This window comes from Camelus dromedarius, chromosome 26 (genome assembly GCF_036321535.1).
Source record: "Camelus dromedarius isolate mCamDro1 chromosome 26, mCamDro1.pat, whole genome shotgun sequence".
NCBI lineage: Eukaryota > Metazoa > Chordata > Mammalia > Artiodactyla > Camelidae > Camelus > Camelus dromedarius.
The window spans coordinates 25,150,540-25,177,077 of NC_087461.1; the positions used below are offsets into that span (position 1 = coordinate 25,150,540).

Below are 26,538 nucleotides of genomic sequence, written 5' to 3' on the forward strand. Positions count from 1 at the left end.
GTGTTTGTGGTGGTGGTGGTCTGACTCCCAAGAGAAAGGAACCTGTCCTGAGAGTGACGTCCACCTCCCTCCCCAAACAAAATGGAGGCTCAGGAAGGTAATAATCCATGAGCCAGTTCCTCATAGACAACCTCTTGTTAATATAACACTTCAAAAAAAAAAACCCCACAAATATTTATCAGCCAACTCGGGGCTTCTGATGCGAGCTGGCCTGCCCCCCCGCCCTGCCCAGGGTGGAGTGCCACTGGTCAGCCCACCTCCTGGAATGTCTTTCCAGGGGTCCCACTCTTCCTGGGAAGGTGGGGTCCTGAGTGGGTCCTCCTGAAGGCCTGGGCACTTTGTATGTCCCCCATCTGTTGGTTGTGATTCTTTGCCATCTAATAGTATCCATTCTATAGATGGTCCTTGTTCACCCCCATTTCTAGACATCAAGGGCTGTATTATGTCTGTATTGAACGGGGGTCTCTGCCCTAGGAGGCCGGGCCATGGAGGGCTGGTGTCCTGACCTCTGTGGCCTGGCAGGATGGAGTGAATGACCAGGTGGCCAGGACTCGGGCTGGGCGGTGGGAAGGCAGTGGGCACTGAGGTGTTGTCTTTCTGACCTTTGAAACCCTAGTCTGGTGACCGGCTGACTGGCCTTAGCTGGGTTCCTGACAGCAGCTGGCTCCTGGCTCCCCTGATGACATTCTTACTTGTAGCTCAGCCCTGGGAAATTCCAAACAGAGGATTAGAGAAAATGGCTGTTCTTTCTGCTGGGTCGTGTGGTACAGAAAGCAGCCTCAGGGCAAAACTCAAGCACGTTTGTTGGTCGGATGCTCCTGGTGTCACCTGACTTTTGAAGTCAGGGTTATTGTCAGGGGGTGGGTATGGTGGCACGTAAGTGACTGTCAGTAGCAACTGAAGGTCTAGGGCCTTTGAATAATGCATATTAGGATGTACCAGCTTTGGTTTACAAATTCCATGCCTTTTAGTGCCCTCATCCACTGTTGTGGGTTTTCTTTTCCAAGGCCAGTGGTCAGCCCCCACTTCGGTAGGGGTGGGGCACACAGTGTCGATGAATCCAGAGGCCACTGTCTGTGTAATCAAGCTTTGTCTCTGTTCCCCCTTCTCTGCCCACTGGGGGCCCCCTCACATCAAACCCTTTTCATTCCCTGTGCCCAGGCTTCGTTTCCTGCTTTAACCAAAGCCTATTATTGTGTGTCAAGGCATAGACTCATTTCGATGCTTTTGCTTTCCTCCGAAGCAGGGAAGCCATGGGGGCCACTGGGAACCACCTAAGGCTGAGTGAGGCCCAGGGGCTCCAGGGGAGGGCACGGGGGAGCTCCCATAACCTCCTAGACGGCTTGGTTTCCTTGTCTTGCAGAAATTAAGATAAATGTGTTTTTCTTAGAAACCGAGTTTCTAACACTACTCACAAATTCCATTGACAGAGAGAGGGAAAACTGTATTCATTTCTTCATTGCATTTTGCTAAAATAAGCCCTATTCCCCAGTCCCTGAATGTTTCATTCTGTGGTAAGTGCTTGAGAAGTTGATCTGGTGGAGATGTCACCATCGCAGACTTCCTCTCACAGTGCTGTCTCCCCCGCCGCTGTGTTCTGTGACATTGCTCCTTTGCAGACTAGTTTTGGTGAGTGTATGTATATGGGTTTATGCCCAAACAGTGAATTGTACTTGGTTGTTCATTTTGACCTTTAGGTTTTCCAACAAGTGATTTCTGTAGTGCATGTGTGTTGTCTACATTTGAGCTATTAGAATACCTTGGAAAAATGTTTGTTTTTTTTTTAAGCTATGCAGAAGTAAAGGAATTGCTTTGTGTTTTTTCCGAATACATGATAATTGAATAAAAATATAATTAAAATATTTAAAAATGCCTGGTAAAGACATTAATAAAAATCTGTCCTTGTGCAAAAGCATTGTTAGTAACTTGTTGATGAATATGTTTTTTAGTCATAAGAATTAAGTATGAATATTGACAGATCATCAGGTTTTCATTTCTTGCCTTCTTTTAAATTAAGATTTCCCCCCACCTTGGCTCTAATTCTGTTTTTTTTTCCTCTCTCCTGTTTTGAAATTTAATATCTATGTTTCGGTTCTTTCAGGGGCTAACAGACATTTTAATATGCATCTTAACTCTAATTAATACTAAAATTAATCAGTTTTAAACGTTCTCTGGACTCATATGAAGGCCTTCACCCCAGTTACTTCCTTCCCAATTTATGTGCTATTGTTGTGTAGCACCTTAGTTCTATTATAATTTTTTTTTATCTCCTTAAATTAGATGTTTTTGTTTTGTATGGTCAACGTTGGCTTGGGTTTTATCCACATGTTTCTCATTTTCTTTGCTCCCATTCCTTCTTGACTAATTTCCTCTTGAGGTCAATTTCCATTCCCCTGATAGGCATCCTTTAGAAATAACTTTAGGGAGGCTCTGCTGATAGAAAACACACACAGGTTTTGTTTTTCTAAACAGTTCTTAATTTCACCCGCAATCTTGGAAGTTACTTCTGCTGGATGGAGGATGACAGTTATTTTCCTTTCATCCTTTAGAAACGTTCTTCCATTGTCTCCCGGCTTTCATAGTAGCTGTTGAGAAGGCAGCTGTCCATGTAGTCATTCTGTTGGGAGGATCTGTCTTTCCCTCCTGGCTGCTTTCATGGTCATCTTTTCATGTTTGTTGGTTTGCAGCTTGACCACAGTATGTTTAGGTGGGGGTTTTTCTTTATTTTTCCTGCTTTAGGGTTGGTTCAGATTCCAGAATCTGAGGATAGGTGTCTGATGAATTCTGGAAAAACTTCAATCACTGTTTCCTCAAATCTTGACTCTTCCTTATTTTTTTCTCCTTCTGGAACTTCAGGTACATTGCTGCTGGGCCTCATCATTCTACTCTCCATCTCTGTTAACCTACCTGTCATATTTTCCACTTGTCTTTCTGTGCTGCATTTTAGGTAATTTCTTCAGATATATTTTACAGTTTATCGGCTATTTAAGACATTCATTTCTAGAAGCTCTACTTTTTCCCCCTTTGAATTTTTTTTCGAAAATTAAAAAAATCTTGGCTCTTTCCATTCCCTGTTTAAGTATCTTTTAACATGTTTCACATCTCTACCTTCTGTATTAGATAATTTCAATATCTGCTGTCTTTGTGAGTCTGAGTCTATGGTTTGTACTGACTCTTCCCTGGCAGTTTATTTCATCATATGTTGTTGGTTTTTAAAATCAGGTCTGAATGACCCCAAAGCTCTTGCCCTCATGCCCAAACCTCACTGCCTGTGTGGCCTGATGTTGGGAAGGTCTGACAAGGTGGCATCCTTCTGTGGGTGCTTCATCTATCTTTTCAGACCAGTTCACTTTGTAATACCCCAAGGAAAATATTTTGGACTGATGTACATTTTACTCTTCTGTTGGCAGGTTCATCAGTTTCCCCTTTTTGGAAAGAACTAGGATCTGAACAGAAATTAGGCTGTTTCCAATGTTAGTTTATAAATATGTCACAATTTGAAGGCCACTAGTTGAATTTCATTGCCTTTTGTGGGGAGGAGGGGTATAGTAGAAGGTCAGCTTGGCCCCTTGCCATGCACATCCAGCTGGCAGCCAGGTCTGTGCTGTCTGCTGCCAACATCCAGCTCAGTCAAACCTGCCATCCCCTTCTTGTGTCATCACTGCATCATTAGTCCAAGCTGTCATCATTGCCTGACTCAACCTGCACTTCCTCACATTGTTTCCTGCTGCAGTGCATTCTGGGGGGAGCAGTAACAAGCTCTCCAGTTATCATGCCCTGATAGGAGCCCTTTCAGCAGCCCCCTATTGTGTACTTGAAACTTGAAGTCTGGGGCCTGGCCAGGGTCCTGTTGCCCTCACTTCCTGGGATGCTTGCCCTTTCTACCCTGGGCCGCCATGCTGCAGGCATGCTGGCCGCCCTTGAACACTTGGAATCCCTCTGCTCTTTTCTGCCTCCTACGTGGGCTGTTCCTTTGGTCTCGGTGGCCCTTGACCCTGCTCTGTATGGGGTCATTTTATTCTTCAGTCCTTCTGCTTAAAGCTTACCTCCTTAGAGAGACCTCCCCTGGTCATCCTGTCCTCTGTCTTCTGCCTCCCTTGTCACTCGTGCCTTGCCACACCATGGGGATATTTAGCTGTCTCTGTGCCTCCCGACCAGGCTGTAAGTTCTATAAGAGCAGAGGCTATCTCTGTTTCTTCACCAGTGTACTGACCAGCACCTAGCACAGTGTCTGGCAGTAGTAGGGAAGTTCTTAAATGATGGCTGTGCTTGCTTTATGTTATGCATTTGTAACACAGCAGAGACTTTTTCCAAACCTTTGCTGTGGGGCTGTGGTATTAAATGTGATCTGGGTCTGATTAGGCCTCTTCCCAGGACTGTCGGGTATCAGGAAGCCCTTGTTCTGAGCTGAGGTCACTCTTGGGCAGGGGCCCTGGAAGCAGGTATCAAAGAGGCCTCAGGGCATTACTGTTGCTACAACTACTATCATATTTTTAAAAATGAGTAGGAGTTTTTCCTTCTAAGCCTTAAAGTGGTTTACCAAGTGGCAGTACACACTCAGTCTCTCCTCTTGGCGCTGCAGCCACCTCCCAGCCCCAGCCACCTTTCTTGGGAGTGCGGCTCAGCTGGGCAGGGGTGGCACCACTGCGCTGCGAGGCCGGTGGTCTGATGAATCCTGTGCAGGTAGCCCAGTTAGCGCACATCAGCCTTGCCACTTACCTCTCTGTGAATTCACGTCTGTCTTTTTAATTCTTACAAGCTTTTCAAAGTAGTTGTTAAAAATTATTAATATGTGGGCAAAAAAGTTGAATAGATATTTCTCCAAAGACAAAGGGCCAGCAGGCCCATGAAAAGATGCTCAACAGCACTAATCATTAGGGAAATACAGGTCAAGACCACAGTGAGATACCACTTCACACACATTTGGATGGCTGTTATCAAAACAAAACAAAACAAAACAAAAAAAACACAGGAAATAACAAGTGTTGGGTGAGAATGTGGAGAAATTGGAACCGTTGTGCATTGCTGGTGGGAGTATCAAATGGTGCAGCCACTGTGGAGCACGGCAGTCCCTCAAAAACTTGGCATAGTATTTACCATGCGATCCAGAAATTCCACCTCTGGGTATAGACCCAAAAGAAGTGAAAGCAGGGACTGGAAGAGATATTTCTAGATCCACATTCTTGGCAGCATTATTCACAACAGCCAAAAGGTAGAAGCAACCCAAGTGACCATCGACAGGTGAATGGATAAGCAAAATGGGGTGTGTATATTTATATATCACAGAGTATTATTCAGCCTTAAAGAGGCAGGTACTTTAAGCAGTGCTGTGCTGAGTGCTAGCTGCCGTTTGGTACTGGTACACAACGCGTGGTCTTTGACACGACATAAATTAGCACATACGTGAACTGGTAATGGCCCTGCTAGGAATCTCAAGATCTGGGTTTGAGTCTCAGCTTTGGAACGTGTTTCCACACCTGAAAAATAGGGTTAGTGTTAGTGTTTTGTTCTTTCTTGACTTCTCAGGGTTCATGTAAGTTTCAAACAAGTGAGAAAGTCTGACAGCCCTTTGTAAACTGGAAAATACTATACAAATGCAAGGTGGAAAAGGGTATGTTTTAATGTGAGAACATACCACTATTTTTCTAATATTTTTTTCTTCCAAGTAGTACTTGAGAAACTTTGTTTATCCACAGAAGGTGTGTCTTCAATTTGAAACTGAACTGCTACCAACCTGGATGCAAGCCTTTGTCTTTGGCAGGTACTTCTTCGTCTACTACTATTACACAGACGAGTTTGGTGCCCTTATGAGAATGTAGCTTTCTCAACACATTTCCAGATATTGTGAAGTGACTGCATTTTCCCTAAGTGAATCACTGTCCAGGTTTAAGGTCACCCCATTCTTCTCCATTCGTTCTCCATGTGCGGTAGCCCGGGTGAAGCGGCCGAGGACTTACCCAGGGTGCATCAGCTTAATCTGGAACTGGGTCGTGGACACTGGGGACTAGTCGACTTTTAGCTCTCCTTGTTGCTTTGCACAGGGCTGAGCATGCCAGGTAGAAACCCAGTTTTTGCCCTCTTTATTTTATTTATTTATGTATTTTTTTGTTTTTGTTTTTGGATGGGGAAGTAATTAGATTTATTCATTTGTTTATTTATTTATTTAAATGGAGGTACTGGGGATGGAACCCAGGACCTTGTGCATGCTAAACATGCACTCTACCACTGAGCTATACCCTCCCCACTAATTTTGGTCCTCTTTAGAGATACTGTTGTTTGCAGTGTAATAGATGGACATATAGGGATGTGATTTCCGGATGAAGTTCATAAAGTCCATTAACAGCCACAGTTTGGATATAAGTTCTGAGAAGTGTAATTCTGTGACTAATGGGTGAAAATGTTATGGTGACAGAGTTATTTTTCTTCCGCTCGTGTGTACTGTGTGGTTCAGGGCCCTGGTTCCACACTGGACAATTGCTCCCCTCCCTGCCTGTCCTCCCAGGATTTTCCCACCAACTTCAGGACCACCGCATGTTGTGGTCGTGTTGCTGACACTGGAGTATGGTATTTTTACAAGTCCTCAGTCAATTAAATTCAAGATACATGGCGTCAAGCTTTCCATGTTCTCCTGAGCGTGTGCCAATGCCCTCTTCCTTCCTGGTAAGGGTTAGACAACTTGGGCACAGTAATGATGGCCACATGAGAGGGAGGGGCTCAAGTTCAGGGGCGAGACAGGCCTGAGCTTTCTGCAGTTGTGGCAGGTGAGGATCCCTCTTCTGTTACCATTTATGAGGAAGCAGATATTTGAGATGCTATTTCCCCCTGTCTGCCCCAAATAAGGCTCCACATTTGTCTCCAACTGGGACACCTCTTTGAATGCAAAAAGAGCAGCTTGTTTCAGTGCCACCTCATATCGTTTTGAATGATTCAGCGGGCAAAATAGTTTTATCTTGGTATAATTTGCCTAAAAGTAAGATGCACCAATGCTCAGATTATGAGACCTTCATATTAAAAGCAAATAGGATTACATAAATCTTTGTGTGGGAGGCACATAAAGTCATCTGCATATTTTACCATCTTAGATTTGGGACAAGTGATTTATTCTCAGCCAAGGCAATGACAAGTTGCAAGTTGGCTGATACTAAATCTGTGATAACAGAGCAACAGGCTCCCTGTCAATTATTGGTAATGAAACCTACCCTGCCACCACCTGCAGACCTTCCCGGAGCCTCCCCCAGTCCCTGACAACTTTTCTCATCTGTTCAGAAATTCTAACATATTCTACATTCTGTCTTCCAACATTGTTTTTTTTTCAATTCTTTGCTAAGAATATTTTGACAATCAGATGCTCTTCAAAAACCAACAAAAATATCCAAGTATGTATTTGCTTCACCTTCTGTTCTCTCCTCCTCTGTGTAGAGGGTTGCTCTGCTGAAACCACAGCCCCCTTTCCTGTGGTCCCTGAGATCCGGGCATTTGCATGTTTGTTGTCTGTCTGATAGTGATGGGTCCTCCCACCATGACATTCTGCCAAGCACCCTTCTCTAAGATATCATTTGTCATCTGTCAGTCATTGTTCTGGGACAGGGGGTCCTGAGTTAAGTAAGTTTGGGAGATAAATGCTGGATTAAGCAAATTCCATTGCTGCAGGATTTCTGTGTCCCGACTGCAGGTAGGTGCATAGAACCCCCACCCCCCCACCCCAGTAGTGAGCTCTGAGTGTCACAGCAGGTCCCCTTTTCCAAACTTGCTGGCTTCAGAAACCTCCTTCCACAGTGCATCTTGTGAAGCTGTATCACAGGTTATACGTGTGAAAATGCTGACATGATACAAGGGAAGCAGGAACCTTGGATTCTTTGATATTAAGTACTAGGCACTGCCTCGCTCACACAAATGCAGGTATTCTCACTGTATATGGTTGTCCTCTTTTTTTTTTTTTTAATTTTAATTAAACGTAATCAGACTTCAAGAGTAGTTCTCAGTTTTAAGGCATCCTGTGGAGAATGATTTGGAAGGTCGGGATGAAGTTTGCATTTGTGAGTACTGAATTATCTTAAAGCATGCAGCTTTGAAGACACACAGCTCTGAGGATCGGACTGTGCAGGGAAGTGCACGCCTCACAGAAATCAGGGACCCTGATGAGTTTCTGGTGCTGAATTCGGAGCCATCAAGGTGGCACTTAGAAATCTCCCTGTAGACACTGCTCTACCGCCATGGGTGTGCAGAACACCTGGGTTCAGATGCTCCTTGTCTGGTATTGTCTGCTAAGCTCAGAATTAGGCACTTAACCTCCCTCAGAAGATTTTTTTCTATAATAAGGATTCCTTCTTCTAATAATTTCCTTTTAAAGGAAAATTAATTTGTGAAGAAAACAACCAGATAGCTTATGTGGAAAATAAAAAAAAGCAAACATAAAAAATATTCTATACAAGTGAAATCTACTCTTAACCAGTTTTTAAAAACAAAAGTAGCACACTACATTATCATTTTGCATCCTTCAAATTGTTTTCACATATTATCATGAGCAAGAATTGTTCTTTCTATAATTCAAAGAATGACAACTCACATTATAAGTGATTGCAGCCAGCTTTTCCAATGACATATGCCATGCAGTTACTGACAGGGGATCTCAGTAAAGTCAAAATTCTTAAAAAGTGAAACTAGTAAAATTTAAAATACCTTTATTAACATTTCTCATAATTATAGTCCCATATGAGAAAAATTACACTTTCCTAGAATGAAAGAAATTTCCTAATCTTTGGGGTGAGGTGGTATGTGGAGAGAATATTCTGCAGGTGATACTGAATCAATGATTAAGTGCAGAGCATTGATCTTTTTCAGAGTGTTCATTAACTGGCATTGCTGTTTACATCAGGAGGACCAAAAAGTGCTAGGAAAGCCCTGGAACATTAAGCCTGACCTGACTGACTGGCATGGCTGTCGGAGCAGCAGTGGGTCATAGGCCTTCATGGAGCCCTGGAAACTCAAGCTTTGGTAGAAAGATCCTGAATGATTCAAGCATTTTCCCTGGAAGAATGCTTTAAGATATACCACTGCTTTTGTTTTTTGGGTGACTACAGCCCACATATGCTTAAAGTGAATTCTTAATTTGGGGTTCATTTGGGGATTTCAAATTCTTTACAGTCTGTAATGAGTTATCCTTTCAACTGTGTGCTTTTTTTTTTTTTCCTCCATAAAAGCACTTTACATTGTACTGAAAAGATTACATTCTTTTGGCTTTGGAAAAATATTTCCTGTTCGGTTCAGGCCATTAAAGCCTGTTAGCATTTCACATCTGGAAGCCCCTGCCCGAATCTGCCTTCCATCACCAGCTCAGCGAGTGTGGCAGCCAGGCTGGCCTCTGGCGTGTGTGTAAAACTCCCCAGACTTGTTTACTTCTGAGTGTGCCCTTGCCGTTGAGGGTAGGGGGTGGGCGGAGGGTGGGGGAGCTTCCTTCCTGTGTGTGTGTGTGTGTGTTCTTCTTCCTCTCAGGTTGGGGAGGGGTCTTCCCTCCCAGCCGGCACTGGATGCCCCCTCCCCTCTCCTGCTTTAATGCAGCTCCTTTTTCCACTTCAACCCAGTTTTCCAGAAAGCTCACCCAAACATTTTCCATGTAAAAGGGGCAGATTCCCCCAGAAGGAATTAAAACCCAAAACGCTGTCAGAAAATGGCCTCCCAGCATCCTGGCCAGCTTGGGGCATATCAGGCAGTAGGGTGCTCCTTCCCCGGGGCACAGGGTCTGCACCCGTCTTGGAGGTTTTAAAGGGGAACCCATCATGGGTGCTGCGTAGTTGTGTGAATATTGAGATTTTTGGATATTCTTTTTTGCAGAGGGTCAATTTACCTCCAGAGGCAGGCCCAACTGACTCTCAGGAAGTTGGGGCTGATGGATTCTGCTGGGCTTGGCCTTCGTGCTGAGAACCCCTGCCGGGAATCCGCCCCTGGGCTCCCAGGCAATAGAGCCAGGAGGGGGCAGGGTGCCCGGGGGATACTGTCCTCTGGATTCTAAGAGGGGGTCTCCCAAAGCCAGCAGCGTACCCAGGGGGAAGTGATTTCATGGTCTACAAGGAGCAGAATACAGTCAGTGCACGTCTGCTGACCACACACGACCAGAGCCTGTGCCAGGCAACCCAAGGCAGCCTCTAGGGGAACCAGGCCGAGGCCTCTGGGCCCAGGGATCTTGAGTGAGGTACCCCCTCCTGATGTTCCTCCGGAAGACGTGGCCAATTACAGTGTCTCCCAGTCCTGTGTTACCAGGAGACTCAGCTCGTGCCTGTGTTGCTGGGAGGAGGGGGGTGATAAGGCTCCTCTGTCCGCCCTCAACCTCACTGGAGTGGGCTGCAGGCCTGGATCCGACAGCCGTCTCCCCAGAGACACAGGGCCAGCACCAGAGAGTCAAAGTCAAGGTGGAGTTTTCACTTGTTCTTTAAGATGGCCTTCGGGGAGGGCATTTTTGAGACAGGTGGCTGTTGATGTTGTTTTCACGGGAGAAGCGTGCAGCGCGAGTCAGGTGCCCCTCGGCCGAGGCCGCCCACTGCCCAGCGTGTTTCTCCAATTGATCTGAACACATACCGTGTCTTTCTTCACACCTGCGGGAAGCCACTGGGCCAACTAGGTGATCGGCAGTTGGAACAGCCAGCTCAGCTAAACAACCGCCCACATTTCCCAAGTGCTGGGGACGGGAAGGCCACTGAGGGAGGTCTTTGTAGGGGGAGCTGTGGGCGATGAGGAGAGCGGCAAGTACTCAGTGGGCCCGCGGGAGCTCTTCACTCACGTTCGTGGTGGGGTGGTGAGGCTGCCTCCCCTGCTGACCGCTGTCAAAGGCCCAGTTGAGTTGTGGGGGGCTCTCTCTGCAGGACGGGGGGGTGGCAAAGGCGTATTAATTCTCATCCTAGGCCCAGGTGGAGACTCAGCAATCCACAGCTCCCTTGTATTTGGGGGCTCCAGGAAGGCCCTGCGAGTGCTGGAGTTTGGGGTGGGCCTGGAGGATGGCAAGGCAGGAGGGTCAGGGGAGTGGGGGTACCACAGGGGAAGGGAACATAGAATTGTATAGGGTCTTCAAGGCTCGGTAGGGGAGACCATTTTGATGGGGTCACTAACATCTTCTGAGTGTTTTATGCAGTTTGGAATCAGACAGACCTTCTGGCGTTGGCATTGCCACTGACTAGCCAAGTGTTCTCTGCAGGCCTCAGTTTCCTCATCTGTAAATGGGAGTTAGGCCTGACTCAGTGAAGTAAGAGGTGTGGCACCCTCAGCATCCTAGAGCTTGCTGCAGTTATTTTAATTAGTGGCAGATAGATGCAGGAGGGGCCAGGAGGGGGTGAGGCCAGAGGCTATCATGAGATGCTGAGGCCTTGAACTGAGAGCATCAGGACAACTGGAGAGAGGTGATGCGGGCTGAGGGTTTGGTGACAAGTTTGAAGTGGTCCCTAAGTAAGGAACCATCTGGCTTGGCTTGGATCCATCTGGCTCTGAGCTGTGTACCCAGAGGGCCCAGAAAGATGTAGGGAGGGCATATGGGTTCAGCCTGTGGGCCACGTCTGACCAGTTGCTGGGAGCTTCCTGGCCCATTGTAGTGAGGAGCCTGGACTTTGCTGAATGTGTATGTGTGTGTGTGTGTGTGTGTGTGTTTAGAGAAACCCCCCACACACACACACACAAGTGTGTGCCTTCTGCAGCAGAATATCTCTGCTACTTAGAGGCACAACGTTTTTTAGACAGAGAGACCCCCAGGTTCATCATTGACTTGTTCATCGTCATTGAACGGACTGTTAATTTTTCATGTCTTTATTTGAAGCATTCGTATCAGTTCATTTATAGTTGTAAATTTTTTGCACGAATTTCACACTCATGTTTGAAAAAATTGACTAGCGGGAGGTATTTACTAGCTCTTGGCCACTCTGTGTGTGCCCGTGATGTCTTCACCATGGCAGGTGGGGGCGGGGCCGGGGGCTCCCACAGAGACTGAGGTTGGTCCCAGTAACTAACCACAGCATAAACCCATCATACGTCAACTTGGTGGATGGGAGACGTGCAACTTTTTGCTGCTAAGAGCAGTCTCTGTTCTGGAGAAGTGGCTGGCAGCAGGAATGGAGATTGGGAGGGAAAGCAGGAAGCTGGTATCTCAGTGGGAGTTTCTGTGCAGGCTTCTCTTTCTTGAGGAGGCAGAGGAGGAGAGCGGAGAGGAGGAGACAGCTGCTCTGGCACCCTCCCCACCATAGGAGGCCTGGAGGTGAATCAGAGGTGGGGTCCACAGACGGGCAGGGGCTACAGAGCCCCCTCCCGCTCGGGGACATGCCAGCCAGAGATGAGTCAGCATCTCAAGGGAAAACCAACTGCTGGTTCCAGGCAGAATTGGATGCTATCAACTCATATGATGACTCAGGGATATAATTTTCCTCTGGAAGTGTGATAAGAAAGAGATGCTGAGTGGAGCTGGGATCAAGGCGTGCGATAGTCTATGTGTGTACAGACATGTAGGTTTACACAAGTAGTTTTATAGTTTAGATTAACTAAGTACATTTGAACTCTCTTACAGTAGAGTAGCCCAAGCAGAGGACAGTTGGCAAATCTTAACCTCATGGTGAATGTAAACTGGCCAAGTAATAACTCAGGCTGGATTTTGTCAAAGTTATCAAGGTTCTAAGCAGATGGTGTCAGCTCTCAAGGTTCCTCTTTGGACACATGGCCATTGCGGCTGCCCTACTGGGAAATACTTGGGAAGCCATGTGGTGGTTTGGGCGTAAGAAAGGAAGGTTCCTCCGTGGGCTTGGAGGGTTCACCTTGAACCTCATATCTCCTCGGGATTGGTTCCAACTCTGCCATCAGGAATGTCTAATGTTTTCTTTTGTTACCTGCTGCTGCACTGCTTTTTCTTTTTCTTTTTCACTTAAAAAACATAGGTGAACATAATTTTTAAAGCAAGTGTTCAATTGGCTGCTTAAAAAAAAAATCAAGAAGTGACTTCTCTTTGAATGAAAGAGTAGAGCTCTCATTTTTTGCCTTCTTCTTCCCCCAGCAGGTGTTTACCCGGTGGATATTTTGGAAGATGACCCCACAGGGCACAGGGAAGCGGCCCTGGCTTACTATGCCGCGCTTAGGGAAGGGGCACGGAGCTCACCAGAGGTTTTCTCTCTTCCCACTGGAGAGCAGGTAGGTGTGGTCTTCCTCATTGGTAGAGAGCTCTGTAAACTCTTACTTGCGACAAAGGAGAATGTTAGTGAGAGTACTACAGGTGAAAAAAAAATTCCTTCTAGAGTGAATACTAGAATAATTTCACTTTGAAAAGCAAAAAGAATCCTGGACTGGGATTCTGGAATCCTGAGGTTAAGTCCAGTTCTACAGGGCAGTCAGCAGCTGGATCTTCCATGTCTACCACTAAATAGCTGTGTGACCTGGAGCAAGTGTCTTCACCTCTCTGGTCTTGCTATAGTCATCTCAAAAATTGGGACAACAACAGTGCTTATCTCATACTGTTGTTATGAGGATTAGATGAGATCCTGTGTGTAGTGCCTGGCTAGCCTCAGTTTTCCCATTTTCAGATGAGAGGAAGACTGGTCTTAGGTCTCTAAGTTTATTTATTATAACCTTATTCCTAAAAATTTTATGATTTGGACTGAAGTTATATCGATTATGGTTTTTAGCACTAATAAGACTGCATTTTGACTATGGACTGGAAGAGGACAGAAAGGAATGAAAACTGTTTATTTGTTAAGATGGTGGGATTGTGGGTGAAATTTAAAAATTGGCACTTTTAAGACCTTTCCCCTACCCTGAAAAAAGTAAAAAGAATATGTGATTCCTGGGCTGTACCTAAGCTGATCACCTTTCTTTCAGATTTGAATCTGCTCTATTGAAAGAGATAAGACTTTCTTGTTTTATACATGTTAAGGTTTCATTCATACTGGAAATCATTGCTGTCTGGCAGGTGAAGTTGGTTGAGGAAGACAGGGTTTTATTTCGCTGTACTGAAGTTGTTCTGGAACAGTTAATGAAAACAAAGGCTTGTACAGTTTCTATAGTGTGACTTCCTTGAGATTTTGGAGATGCTGGTTTGTAATTGACTCCTGAAGAATCCAGTTCCCATGGGTGATTCCTCGTTGTTACGTCGAGGGAGGTACGAACGCGCTTTCAGCGCCCCCTAGTGACAGTTATCCAGAAAGCAAGCAAGCTCTCGATCAAGGCTGGGGGTTTACTCTTAAGTGAGCCAGGGGTCTGCTGGGCTGGAGGGTTGTTGGATGGAGTGCGGTGAATGCTAGGTAATCTGAGAAGTGTGGTGAAACACAGGAGCTAGCCCTGAAGTACATGCGGATGCAGTTTTCAGTCATCTGCTTTTCTTCCACGCTTATTTGTGGATGACATTATTTAAAAACAAAACAAAACAAAACCCACCTCCGGTGTAGTATGCTCAGTGAGTGGATAGTTTTAGTGTTATTAGCAAAGACATAATAAAATGAGGCAATGACTAAAATTAAGTTGTTTTAATGTGATAGAAATGCTGAAATGGCTTTCCATCTGTTTGCTTCTCCTTCTTCTAAAAAAGTCCCTCAACTAATCATTGGTCTTCCTACCATTTTAGCAGCTAATTTAAAAATGAGAGCAGTTTCCCGCCATTTAGCAAGTTGAAATAGTCTGATTTGGGATGATATTGGACCTCCTCATTGCTTTTGGTGAATTTTTCTTTTTCAACCCAGAGAAATTTTTCCAAACAGAAAAGACAAGGAAAGATGAGGCTACAGCCATAATCACTCTGGTCTTCCTCAAGGTCTTTTCTTTTTAAAATCAACTCTGTTTTCAGTCTTGAAATTGTCTTATATTTAAAATGCAGTCACATTGACTGATTTTTCCTGATTGTAGAATAGTGTATGCTCAATGTGTACTAACTACTGGGGACTTATAGCCAAGGAGAGAGAAAGCAAAATCACCTGCGTTAACTGCTGTGAACATTTTGAAATATTTCCATTGAGCTTTCTTTCTGGTCATGCCTTTTTTCTTTTTTTAAACATTCAGCTCACACTCAGAATACAATATTGTCTATAATAAGCATCTTTCCATGTTGATACAATGCTCTGTATGTATTGTTTTTAATGGCCTTGTGACGGCCGTCTGGTGAGTGAACCCCGCTTCAGGTGACTGCCATGGAGGGCCAGCACATTAAGGTGACTTGAAGATGGGGAGGTGTTGAGATGTGTGTAGTTCTCAGGATTTGCTAAGAAACAATTCTCTCAAGCCGCGGAGGCCTGCTGTCAACTTTTACAAGCAGCCTGCCTGCCTCGCTCGGCTGTTATGTCATTTTCTCATTTTCTTATACTCTCCTTGCTTTTCAAAGCAGACTTTGCAATGAAACGTGTTGCCCTTTTGCTTTGGGAGCTTGGAGCAGTGGGTTGGATGGCTGATGGCCATGAAAAGGGCTTGGCACGTAGGTGCTGGAGACAGTTCTGGGACAGTCCTATCGTCAGAGACCTGGCATGTACTGCTCGGCATCCGTCGTGTTCATAAACAGACAGGCCCTGAGGGTCCCCACCTTGGTGCTGACTCAGAGCCAGAGATGAGCCTGTGAGGCCCAGAGAGGGTGTGCGTTTCCTGAGACGGCTCACAGGGACCCGAACCAGGGCAACGGGCAGCCTGAGATACAGGCTTGTCCAGGCTGTTTGCAGAGAGTGGCTGCAGGAGAACGGTCAAGGCCAGCTCTGCAGGTGGGGCCTGAGGTTGGGATGCTGGTGGAGGAGGGGATTCCTGCTGGGGCAGGGAGTGAATGGAAGGAGAGACCACAAGGGCGTCAGCTGAGGAGGTGTTTAATTGTTGCTTGGAAAGACAGACAGGTGAGCGAGGGCAAGAGAGGGTTTGCTGGGTGGGAGACAGAAACAGGGCCTTCATCAGATTCCCTCGTTTAGCTTGGAAAGGGTGAGGTTTCCATTTTGGTGTTGCCTCCATCCTGTCAATTTAACCTCTGTGCACCATGTTCTTTCAGTGACTCTTGTGCTGATTAATTGTGAAGCAATTTCTTGGGCCCTTACCATGATAACAGAACAAAATGGTGATTTTATTATTTTTCTCAGGTGAAACTTGAAGCTTCATCAGTTTGCTTTTGCACTGTGTACCCCGATGCACCGCAGCACAAAATCTTGGTCTTGGTTAATCCTCAGGACACAAAGACAGGTTGGTGGTTATTAATGAATGTAATAAACAAGGATTCTGACTTAATTGTTTACAGTGAATGGAATCAAATGCCTAGGAAACAAGGGCTGTACTCTTAGGCTGGACTTAGAAGAACATCAAGGCAGAATGGATGTTTTTCCAGCTGTTAGAGATTCAGTAGGGCATCCTAATTTCTGTTTATTTGATTCACATAATGGCTTTTGTGTTAAAGGCACTAGGCACCTTCTTGCCCGCAGTGACAGCATTCAGAGCTGCTTCCGAGGGTGGCACTTGCTGTCCTCATTAGTAACATGTATGGGTTGCACACACAGGGTGGAGCCCTTTTTGGGAGTGTCACCACAGCCCTGTGAGCACAGCGACCCTTCTGAGCACCCCTGCCTGGCCCTACAGATGCAGAAATGAGGCATCTGATGGTCAAGGAACTTGCCCAGGGCCACGCAGCTATCCAGAGCAGTTTCCTTTCTGGCGGTGAGGTTGCTGTAATCTGTAACTCATTTATTTTTCCTCTGCATTGTGACCAATTTCAGCTTCTCGGAGTGAGTGCTCTGAGCACATGTGGACGGCCATGCTCAGCTGCATACGAGGCAGGGGTCTGGGGCTGTTGGCGGGGAGCGTGTGAAGTGGGTGAAGGGCTCCCGCCTGTCAGCCCCCCTGGAGCCCAGGCCACCAGTGAGCTATAAGCAAAGTGCCTCACCTCTGGCCTCAAGGGAGTCCCAATTTAAATTCAGTCCTATCTAGAAATGCTTTCCTTTCTTAGACTTTTCTGTGTTTTACAGATTTCCTGTGATTCCTGTATATTGCTTTCCTAATAAGAAGTTAAAAAAAATCCTTAACGAGTTAGGCTTCTTTAAGTGGAGTGGTGTCTGGTGAAAGGTTTGGGTTTTAAGATAACTTACAGACACGCCTCCTACCTCTCTCCAGCCCCCGCCCCCGGAGACGGGCTCTGCCTTTCACCCTGCGTGTCCGTCTGGGGTTTGTAGTCAGGGGCTGCCCTGCTCGATGCGTGTCACAAAGCCCAGGGTGACGTCGTTGACCAGGAAACATTATTTAGCACGTAGACTGTCATCAGTGCTTCTTTTGTTGCTAATCCCGAGACGCGAGTGTGCTTAGCGAGCTGCCTGGGAGTCTGGGGCATGTTGGCGAAGCCTCCTCATCACTCCAAGGCTGAGAGAGGCTGGGCTGTGTGTGAGAGCTTTCTGGTCAAGGTTCAGGACATCTCCTGTTTCTGTTGAGCCAAGCCCTGGTCGCCATGATGCCGACAAAGGGTTGTCGCAAACCGTCAGTTTGTTCAAATAAACAAACAAACAAACAGCAAAGCCCAGTAAAGTGAAGTGCGTGCAACGAGGTGGGCCTGGAATGCAGCTTTCCAGCTTTCCCTTGGAAGAAACCAGACGGGCTTTTCATGAAGGTGGCTTGAGAAGCACGTGCCCTCGGTCTGGCTGCTCCCTGTGGGCTCATTCTGGACTGTTTCTTGAATCAGAGGCTGGTTTATGTCACCGAGGAGATATAGCCAAAGGCTGCCGAGCCCATCTCTTCCTTAGTTGCCTCTGTACCTCCCAAGGGCCTTATCTTTCATTTATTTCCCCTTGTTTTGCTATTCCTCTTATTTTAAAATTATTAACTGATCTCAAGTATTTACAAAGATTAAAAAATTTCTCATCAAGAAAGTTGTCTTATCTCCTGTATTAAATCAAAACTCCTAGCATTCCAGCTTCCCATCAGCTGATGGCCTTTTGCTTTTCTTTTTTCTTCCTGGGACCTGCAGAGTAGAGCAAGATGAACCTGGACCTTGGCATCGGATTCAACAGACAGCCTCCTGGCTCTGCCAACTGACTGGGTGACCAGATAAGTTATTTAGCCTCTCTGAGCCTCAGTTTGGTCATCTGCAAAGTGTGGACATCTTAGCTACTTCACAGGGTAGTTGTGAGAATGAAATGGTTTGTGGTAGAAAAATCTGATACTTTGGACCATCCAGGGCAGACCGTGGGCATGGCATGTACAGTCTCCTTCCGTCATGGGCTCTCCTCTGTCTCTGAGTGTTGTGTTATAGAACAGTATTTTAAATTTCTTGTGAGTTGCTGGCCAAACTTTGGCAGCCGAATCACCTCCCTGACAGATTCTGCTTGCATACCTCATGGAGAGGAAGCCAACATCAAACCAGGGCAGTCTAGTCTGATTGTGAACCACCCTAATTGTAAAACCATTATTCTTTCTACTAATCCAAAACATTGGCTCAATGTCATGCAATCCACCCAAAGCAGCCAAAGATCAAGGATGGGCCAGGGAGGCTGTGCCTCTCCACCACCTGGATAGAAAGACCCAGGTGGCAATTCTCATCCTTGGAAGCATGGTGAGCAAGGGCATTGACGTGGGTGGCTGGACCGCTGACCTGACCTGGGGCTGTGTTAATGGAAGGATCATGTTCCAGCTCAATTACAGCTCCATTCTCTCTGGTGCTGCTCAGGCTGCAGATGGAAAAAACTGGTGCTTATCCGTGGAGAGCAACCGGGGGATGAGAGGCTTGAAACCTTTTGAACAGGGCTTGAGAAAACTAGGGCTATTTTGCTTTGGATAAGGGATGCGGGGGTCCAGAGGCTCACGCTTGAAAGGGTGTTCAGATCATTAGGCCCAGCGCTTTCCGAGATGATTTCAAGTGGTGCGGCTGAACTTTAGAAGGAGAGGAAGGATGGTCTTTTGAATTTTATTTCAATCTGAAATATATCAAGGTGAAAGTATCCGTTTGTGACTAATATGCCTTTAATGCTTACCTAACATTTGTTAATCTCCTTAAAAAGAAAAAAAGTCTCCTAGCTGAGCACCCTTAGCTAGAATTTAAAGATTTGTCATTGTAAGATTTCTTTTTATAATCATAGCAAATGATGCCTCGAGGGTGGTTTCTGGGTCTCTACTCCTGGGATAACCTGTTCTATTCTGGGACAGCTCTGACTATTAGAACATTCTTCTTAAGGAGCCCAAACCGGTATGCCCATATGTCTCCTCATTGGCCCAGTGCCCACCCCGGGGGCCATCCAGGCAGGTGGGCATGACTGTTCCCCGGGGCAGAGTTTCCCAGGCTGGAGGCCAGCTGCCCTGTCTCCTGAGACCCTTTTAAGATCGCCCACATGTTTCTCCTTCTCCATGGGTCCTCCTTTGATGTGGGCTCCAGAGCCCATCCCACCCTGGAATCCTCTTTCAGGTCTGGTTTCTCCTGGAACATGGCGTCCAGAACCCATGGAGTGGGTGCCCGGGTGGAAAGAAGTTGAGTTTTGGAGTCAGTTAGACCTGAGTTCAGACCTTCTGCCACTTATGAGTGGGTGGCCTGGGTTAAGTTACGTGGCATCTCTGACCCTCAGTTTGCTGTTTTCCTACTCGGTGGTGTGGCCCGTGGGCCTGCAGAAAGGTGTCACCGGGGAGCCTGTTAGAAAGGCAGGAGCATGTGCCCCACTCAGCCCTGCTGACCCAGGGTCTGTCCTTTAACAAGACTCCCAGGGGCCATCTGAGAGATGCTCGCTGGAGAACTGCGAGAGGAGAGCGGTGGCTGGTGGGAGCATTCCTCGCTCTCCTTGGGCATCCTGTCTCCGCAAAGCTAGCCTCAGTTGACCTCAGCATCTCTGTAGAACCAACCCAAGGATGACTCACCTCCAGCTGACAGTGAGCTCATTACCACGCATGCCTGGCCCCTGGGTTTTTAACACACACTTATCATGGCTCGATCCTCCAAAATGTATGTAGTTGATGTTTTGAATCCTTTTTTAATTCCCATTATGTATTTATAAGTAAACAGATTTATTGAGATATAATTCATATATCATACAATTACCCATTTAATGCATACATTTCAGTGTCGCCCCACTTAAGTCTCATTACCCCTAAAAGAAACTGACCCCAGCCCCCTTATCTGTCACTTCCTTCTACCCGCCTCTTCCCCATCCTCAGCCTTAGGCAATCTATTCTGTTTCTGTGGATTTGCCTATTCTGGACATTTCTGGTGCATGGAATCGTGTGGTATGTGGACTTTGGTGTCTGGCTCCTTACATCACTTAACGCCTTCACGGACTATCCATTTCATGACATCTTTCAGTACTTCATTTATTTTTATGGCTGAATTCTGTTCCTTTGTATGGATTTACCACATTTTGTTTATCCATTTATTGATTGATAGCTATTTCGGTTGTTGCCACCTTTTGGCTCTTATGAATAATGCTGCTTTGAAAAATCACATACAGGTTTTTGTGTGGATATATATATGCATGTATCTTTCCAAGTTATTTTTTTTGTTTTCTTCCAAGAAATACCCAGAAGTGAGATTGCTGAATCATGGGGTAGTTCTATTTAAACATTTTTGAGGAACTTCCATACTGTTTTCCGTAGTGGCTGCACCAATTTACATTCCCACCAATGGTGCACAAGGGCTCCCTTTTCTCCACATCCTTGCCAACACTTGTTATTTCTTGCTTTTTTGATAATAGCCATTCTAACAGATGCGAAGTGATATTTCATTGTGATTTTGGCTTGTGTTTCCCTGATGGTGAGTGATGTTCAACACTTCTTCATGTACCTGTTGGCCATCTGTATGTCTTCTTTGGAAAAATATTCAGAGTAAATGTGTTTTGAGATTCAATTTTCCATGTGCGGAAGGGAGTGTTTTCTCACAGCACCAAGTAATTCTCCAGACACCAGCTGAATGTTCTACCATTCAACTCAATTCTGGCACTGGAGATACCATCAGATCGTTACCTGAAAACTGGGTTCGCCTCTTGGAGAATGTTGAGCCAAAAGACACAACCAAGCCAAAGATCGGGAGAAGGAAAGATTTATTATTACTTGCAGCGAGTAAGGAGACCACCGAGGATCTTTCTCAAAGCAGCATCTCTCCTAACAGCAAAATTGGGGAGGTTTTAAGATGAGGGTACATGCATATTCATGAAGAGGCTTGGGCAGTTGAAAAAGTCCAAGTTTTAGTTGACTGACATCACCAGAATCAGAAAAGGTCAACATCATTCTCCTTTCAGGCTTATCTGTACCACTGAAACAGAGCTAGGAGTCTTTAGAGCTGATATATTATCTTTGCTGTTGCTGATAATAGTCCTTTGTTTCTGCATTCTTCTGTACCCTTAGGATCATTAATTACTGAGACCTGTTCAAGGGCAAGCATTGTAGACAGGCTTAGACTGCAAAATGGCTTAGGTAAAAAATGGCTTCTCTTATGTCAAGAAAGCCATGCCTGGTTCTCTTTCTCTGGGGATCCCCTGCCCTGTCTGCTTACAAGATTCCACAGTTAAAGGTTCAGTCCTACAAGACCCCCCTGCCTCCCCTTCAAGCCTGGGCTGCTACCTGTACTAATGACCTACTGGCTGTAAAGCAGAGGTTCCCATGACTCCCTCCTCGGGTTGGGTTAATTTGCTAGAATGGCTGGCAGAACTCAGAGAAATATTTTACCTACTAGATTACTGGTTTGTTATAAAGGGATGTAACTCAGGAACAGCCAGATGGGAGAGATGCTGAGGGCAACGTTAAGGGGAAGGGCATGGAACTTCTATGCCTTCTCCACGTGTGCCAGTCTCCCAACACCTCCACGTGGCCTCCAACCCGGAAGCTCTCTGAACACTCTCCTTCTGGGTGTTTGTAGAGGCTTCATTACATGGGCATGATTGATTAAATCATTGACCATTGGCAGTTGGTTCTACCTCTAGGCACTCTCCCCTTTCCAGAGGTCGGGGGTGTGGACTGAAAATTCCAACCCTCCAATCACGTGGTTGGTTTTCCCGGCAACCAGCCCCCATCTGTAGGTGGGTTCAAAAGTCACCTCATTAACATAACAAGAGACACCTTCCTTGTTCTCATCACTTAAGAAATTCCAAGGGTTTTAGGAGCCCTGTGCCAGAAATGAGATGAAGACCTAATGTGTGTGTGTATATATATATATTTTTTAATTATAAATCACAGTATCACACAGATTCTCCACCCATTTTTTAACCACATTGGTGTTTTTGTTGGTTTTTTTTTTTTTTTTTTTTTTTTTTTTTTTGCTATTGAGTTGTATGAATTGTTTGTATATTTTGGGTATTAACCTTTTATCAAATAAATGATTTGCAAATATTTTTTCCTATTCAGTACATTGCCTTTTCATTTTGCTGGACAGTTTCCAAACTGTGTTTTAGTTTGATGTAGTCCCATGTGTTTATTTTTGCTTTTGTTGCCTTTATTTTTGGTGTTAAGTCCAAAAAATCATCACCAAGACCAATGTCACGGGGTCATTGTGGTTTTGCTTTTCATTTCCCTGATGACTAAGGATGTTGAACATCTTTTCAAGTGTTTATTGGCCATTTTAACATCTTCTTTGGAGAATTATGTATTGAGATCCTTTGCCCATTGGGTTATTTGTCTTCTTGAGTTGGAAGAATTCTTTGTGTATTCTAGATACAAGTTTCTTATTGGATATATGAATTACAAAGACTTTCTCCTATTCTGTGGGTTATCTTTTTACTTTCTCAATGGTGTCCTTAGAAACACAAAAGTTTAAAATTTTTATCACATTCAGTTTATCTATTTTTCCTTTTTGTTTTGTCACTTGTGCTTTTGGTGTTAAATCTAAGAAAACTTGCCTTGTTTGGAGAGTAAGCCCTTTTATCCAGTTCTATTCACTCTTCCTTCTGGCTGTGTAGTTAATATCATTTGAGGTTCTGAAGATGTGAATTCTTTATTTTTAATCCAAATATTTAAAAAACTTTTAAAAAATGCGTGCAATCATTATACAACACACACACCGAACCCATTACTTAGTGTACATTTCTGGAGATTTCAGGGGACTCATAAAATGCAAGTCAAGAGACTTTATGAAATGCATGCCCGAGGTTAAGAATGGAGTGGAATCCGGCCACTAAAATTAAGGTGACATGTTTAATTATTTTCCTAACACTGGTCTAGAACGCTCTTCAGAAAAGGGAGTGAAGCCAGTTTACCTTCTGTGGTCTCGGTGAACTCATGCTGATTTTAGGGCCAGTGTCTCTTTTCTAGGGTTTTTATAGGCTGTCTTTCATAATTCACTTTATACCATCGTTAGGAGGGGATGTTCAGGGACCCAGGCTTTAGTTTCAAGACCTGCACCTTCCCCTCCCACACTGGGAGAGCACTGGTTCATGTGGCTTTCCGGCCCCCTCCCAGCACCCCGTGCTCTCAGAGACTCAGGGTGACAACCTCAGGATCGCATTCGCAGGACTCCCTGGCCCCTGAGATGTACGTTCACTGGGTCTAGAGCCTTGGGCTTCTCAACAGTAGCTAACACACTCCTTTGCCTGTCTGTCTGCTGTTTCCAGCTACCAGCCTCCCTCCTGGTTTGGAGGCCCTCTGCCTTCCCAGCGAAGAGGGGCCTCTGTGACCATCAGAGCATCTGGCTAAGGTGTGTTTCTCCCTTGAGCTCTCCCCCTGCCCCAGACCAGCCAGCCTACCCAGGCAGCTCACCTGTTTCCTTGAACGTCTTCCCAGCCTACCTGAACTTTCGACTTCCATCTTCTTGGATTGTGCTGGGTCTGGGCACCGTGGTTCTGGGGCACCTCTTCCACCCTTCACATTTGTCCTTTTAACATCTGACCCTTTCTGATGGAAGCCCTCTTGGCAATCCTAGGCCACATGTACAGTTTTTCTAGACGATCTCTTCCTGTTTTCCTTGTTATTAAACTTGTCAGATTTTTTTCAGCTCTCTTTCTGACAATGTTCGACTTTTTTTTTCCTCTTTATAAAACCCAGTGGTCAGATGACCAAAGGGCAGGGCAAAGAATATGTAGAGGCTGATTAAAAATGGCAATTTATAATTGAGTCAAATGAAAGAGATGTAATGCCACAGTGCTATGGAAGTTTCCAGAATAAATGGATGCTTGGGTGTTGCTGAGTACGGGGAGGAGCACTGAGTTCTTGGCAGGGAAGTCCAGTCTGGCCAACATAGAGGGAAGGAGGCCAGAGAAGTTCTCTGGTACCCGCTCTGTAGGACCTCTGGGCCCCTGGCCTGCCATCCAGGCTCACTGGTGGCCACACAGCCGCCTCTCTACCCACAGGACTGGCCGCTCTGGACCTGAAGCAACACCTGGAGAGGCAGATAGATCATGGAAGACAGGCCCCCCATCCCGGGCAGCACCCCGTCTTGCAGACACTGGCCATGAGCCTTACTGGCCTCTCCTGTGAACGTCTGGAAGCTTCCTCACACAGAGTCTCCTCATTGTGCTCCAGGCCCTTGGCTGGTGGGGAGTCTGTGCTGAGGGGAGTTGGCAGGATGCCTGGTGATGATGCTATGGAGGCTGACTGGGGGGGACTGGGGCTGGAGGAGGGGACTTGCCTTTGGATCTTCAACCCTTTGCAGAACGCTTTGCTCATGATCGGAAGGGAGGATGGAGAGAAGGGAGGGCAGGTGCAGCATCCCGGGGAGGCTGCGCAGCCCAGGGAGAGAGGCGGAGGGCTTGTTCGGTGGGGAGGACATGGGTTGGTGAATTAATGGAAATGACAGGATTTGGGATGGATGGGAGGTGTGGGGGAGGGAGGCCTGGGAGGGACTTGAGTTCCGGCTGGGCTTGGTGGTGGTGCCAACAGTGCTGGGTGATCTGGAAGGAAATGCCTGGGGCGAGGGCAGCCTAAGCTCATGTCCGCAGGGTCTGCCGGCCTCAAACTGGAGGAGGGGTCCAGGCAGGGCCTTCACTTTGCAAACTCTTCCTGGAGGTTGTGTGTGGTAAATTCTCCATGCAGGGGAGGCAGCGAGGCTGAGAAGCAGAATGTGGGGGTCCTTCCGGAGAAGGCAGGAGAGGGCGGGAGAGGGCAGGGTGTCTGTGTTTGTTACCGTGTGTTGATTTCCTTGATTAGAACATCTTTCCCCTCAGCTCGCTTCCAGGACATTTTGTGACCAAGCATGACACTCATCCTTCAAATTGCTGCTAATTTATTTACGGTTTTTGGTGATTGCATGTCATGTGCGTGCTGAGAAAAACAAGCAGGGAATCGAAAAATGATGATCTTTTCCTGGAAAAGCATGCCCAGTCTAGGCCTGCAGTGACAGCGAGAGCCAAGGCAAACATTCAGAAGGCCGCTACGGAGCCGCCTTCCTGGTGGCTGGCTGTCGTGGGCTGGTGGGGATTGCGACACAGCGGGCTCGGGGCCAGGCCCTCTCTGGGCTGCACGTGGGGCAGGTGGGTGGGGGGTCAGGAGGGGTGGGTGGGGGGAAGTGAGGTGTGCCCCTGAGATGCCCGGAGAACTTCTGCAGAGCTGAGAGGCCCTTCCTGGGACGTTCCTCACCCCTGAGCAGGCTGCCTAGATTTTGGGGAAGAGTCAGGGGTGGAAGGCCAGACAGTGATGGTGGGGAGGTGCTGTGAATCTGTGACCTCCAGGAAGGGACTCAGCTAGGGCCGCTCCTGGTCCCGTGCGTGCTGTGAAGGGAGAGGTCTGGCCTCCCAGTCGGTGGGACGAATTGGGCTCAACCCAGTTCTGTTTAGCAGGACGAGCCCAGCAGGCTGAATCAGCGAAGCGCTTCCTCCACCGTGAAGCGTGTCTCCGGTGAAAACCAAGCTAACGTGGTGGGAGTGGAGGAGAGGCTTGCTGACCTGGTGAAGTCTGAGTTTCGTCATGCGGAGAAGTCACTGCAGTTTTTCTGGCTTCCAAGTGTGACGACCCCTAGAGACTCAAGAACACTGAATGTTCAGGGACCACCTGCTTAGCAGGCCCCCTTTGATGGCAGCCTCTGCCGTTTGTTCGGTGGACGTTGAATCTTTATGCTCAAGTCTGTGCTTGCTTTTGGGATAATACAGAGGTAGATGTCAGCCCAAAATGGGTCCCATTCTCCCACCATTCACTGGGGGAGCCCCACTTAAGTGGATTTGACAGTTTGGGGGAAAAGAGTTTTGGCCAGAAACTCAGCCTCGATTTAGATACCTGCTCCTCCTGGCAGCAAAGGTGCCTGTGTGGCCCTGCAGGCTGGGCCAGGGTCAGGTGGCTCCCAGGTTGAGTAGGACCCAAGTTCACATAAGCTAAGGGAGATTTGTGCCAGAAGCAGAGAGAGTTCTGTTTTCCCTGGGCCATGATGGATGCAGATTGAAGAACTAGTCACAGTGACAGCGCTGTGTTTTGGGAACACATGTTGGCTATTGTTTGGGATTTCCTTCTTTATTCCCTATTAATTTATGGCACTTACTGTGAGTTGGATTTAAATGTAGGGGAAAACAGCATCCCACGAACAAAGACATGTCATTCTTACCAAGGGATGAATGGTATTTGGAAAACAGAAATTCCAAGGAAAATATTCCAAGTGTCAAGGATAGAGCCATTATCTGGGGGTGGAGAGCATTTCTTTGAGGCATCTGAGGTTTTTACCACTGCAGCGTGGGCTGTCTGCACCCTTATCTG

General features: G+C 46.5%; 1 protein-coding gene across 1 annotated transcript in view; it reads left to right on the plus strand.

Annotated features, from left to right (window-relative positions):
- The first annotated feature begins 12,684 nt into the window (after positions 1-12,684).
- LOC105086661 (protein FAM169B) overlaps positions 12,685-26,538 on the plus strand; it is a 49,745-nt gene continuing 35,891 nt past the window's right edge. Inside the window, exons 1-3 of the mRNA XM_064479347.1 lie at positions 12,685-12,742; positions 13,022-13,152; positions 16,059-16,158. Coding sequence (XP_064335417.1) covers positions 12,685-12,742; positions 13,022-13,152; positions 16,059-16,158 — 289 coding nt within the window. The remainder of the gene's footprint in view (positions 12,743-13,021; positions 13,153-16,058; positions 16,159-26,538) is intronic.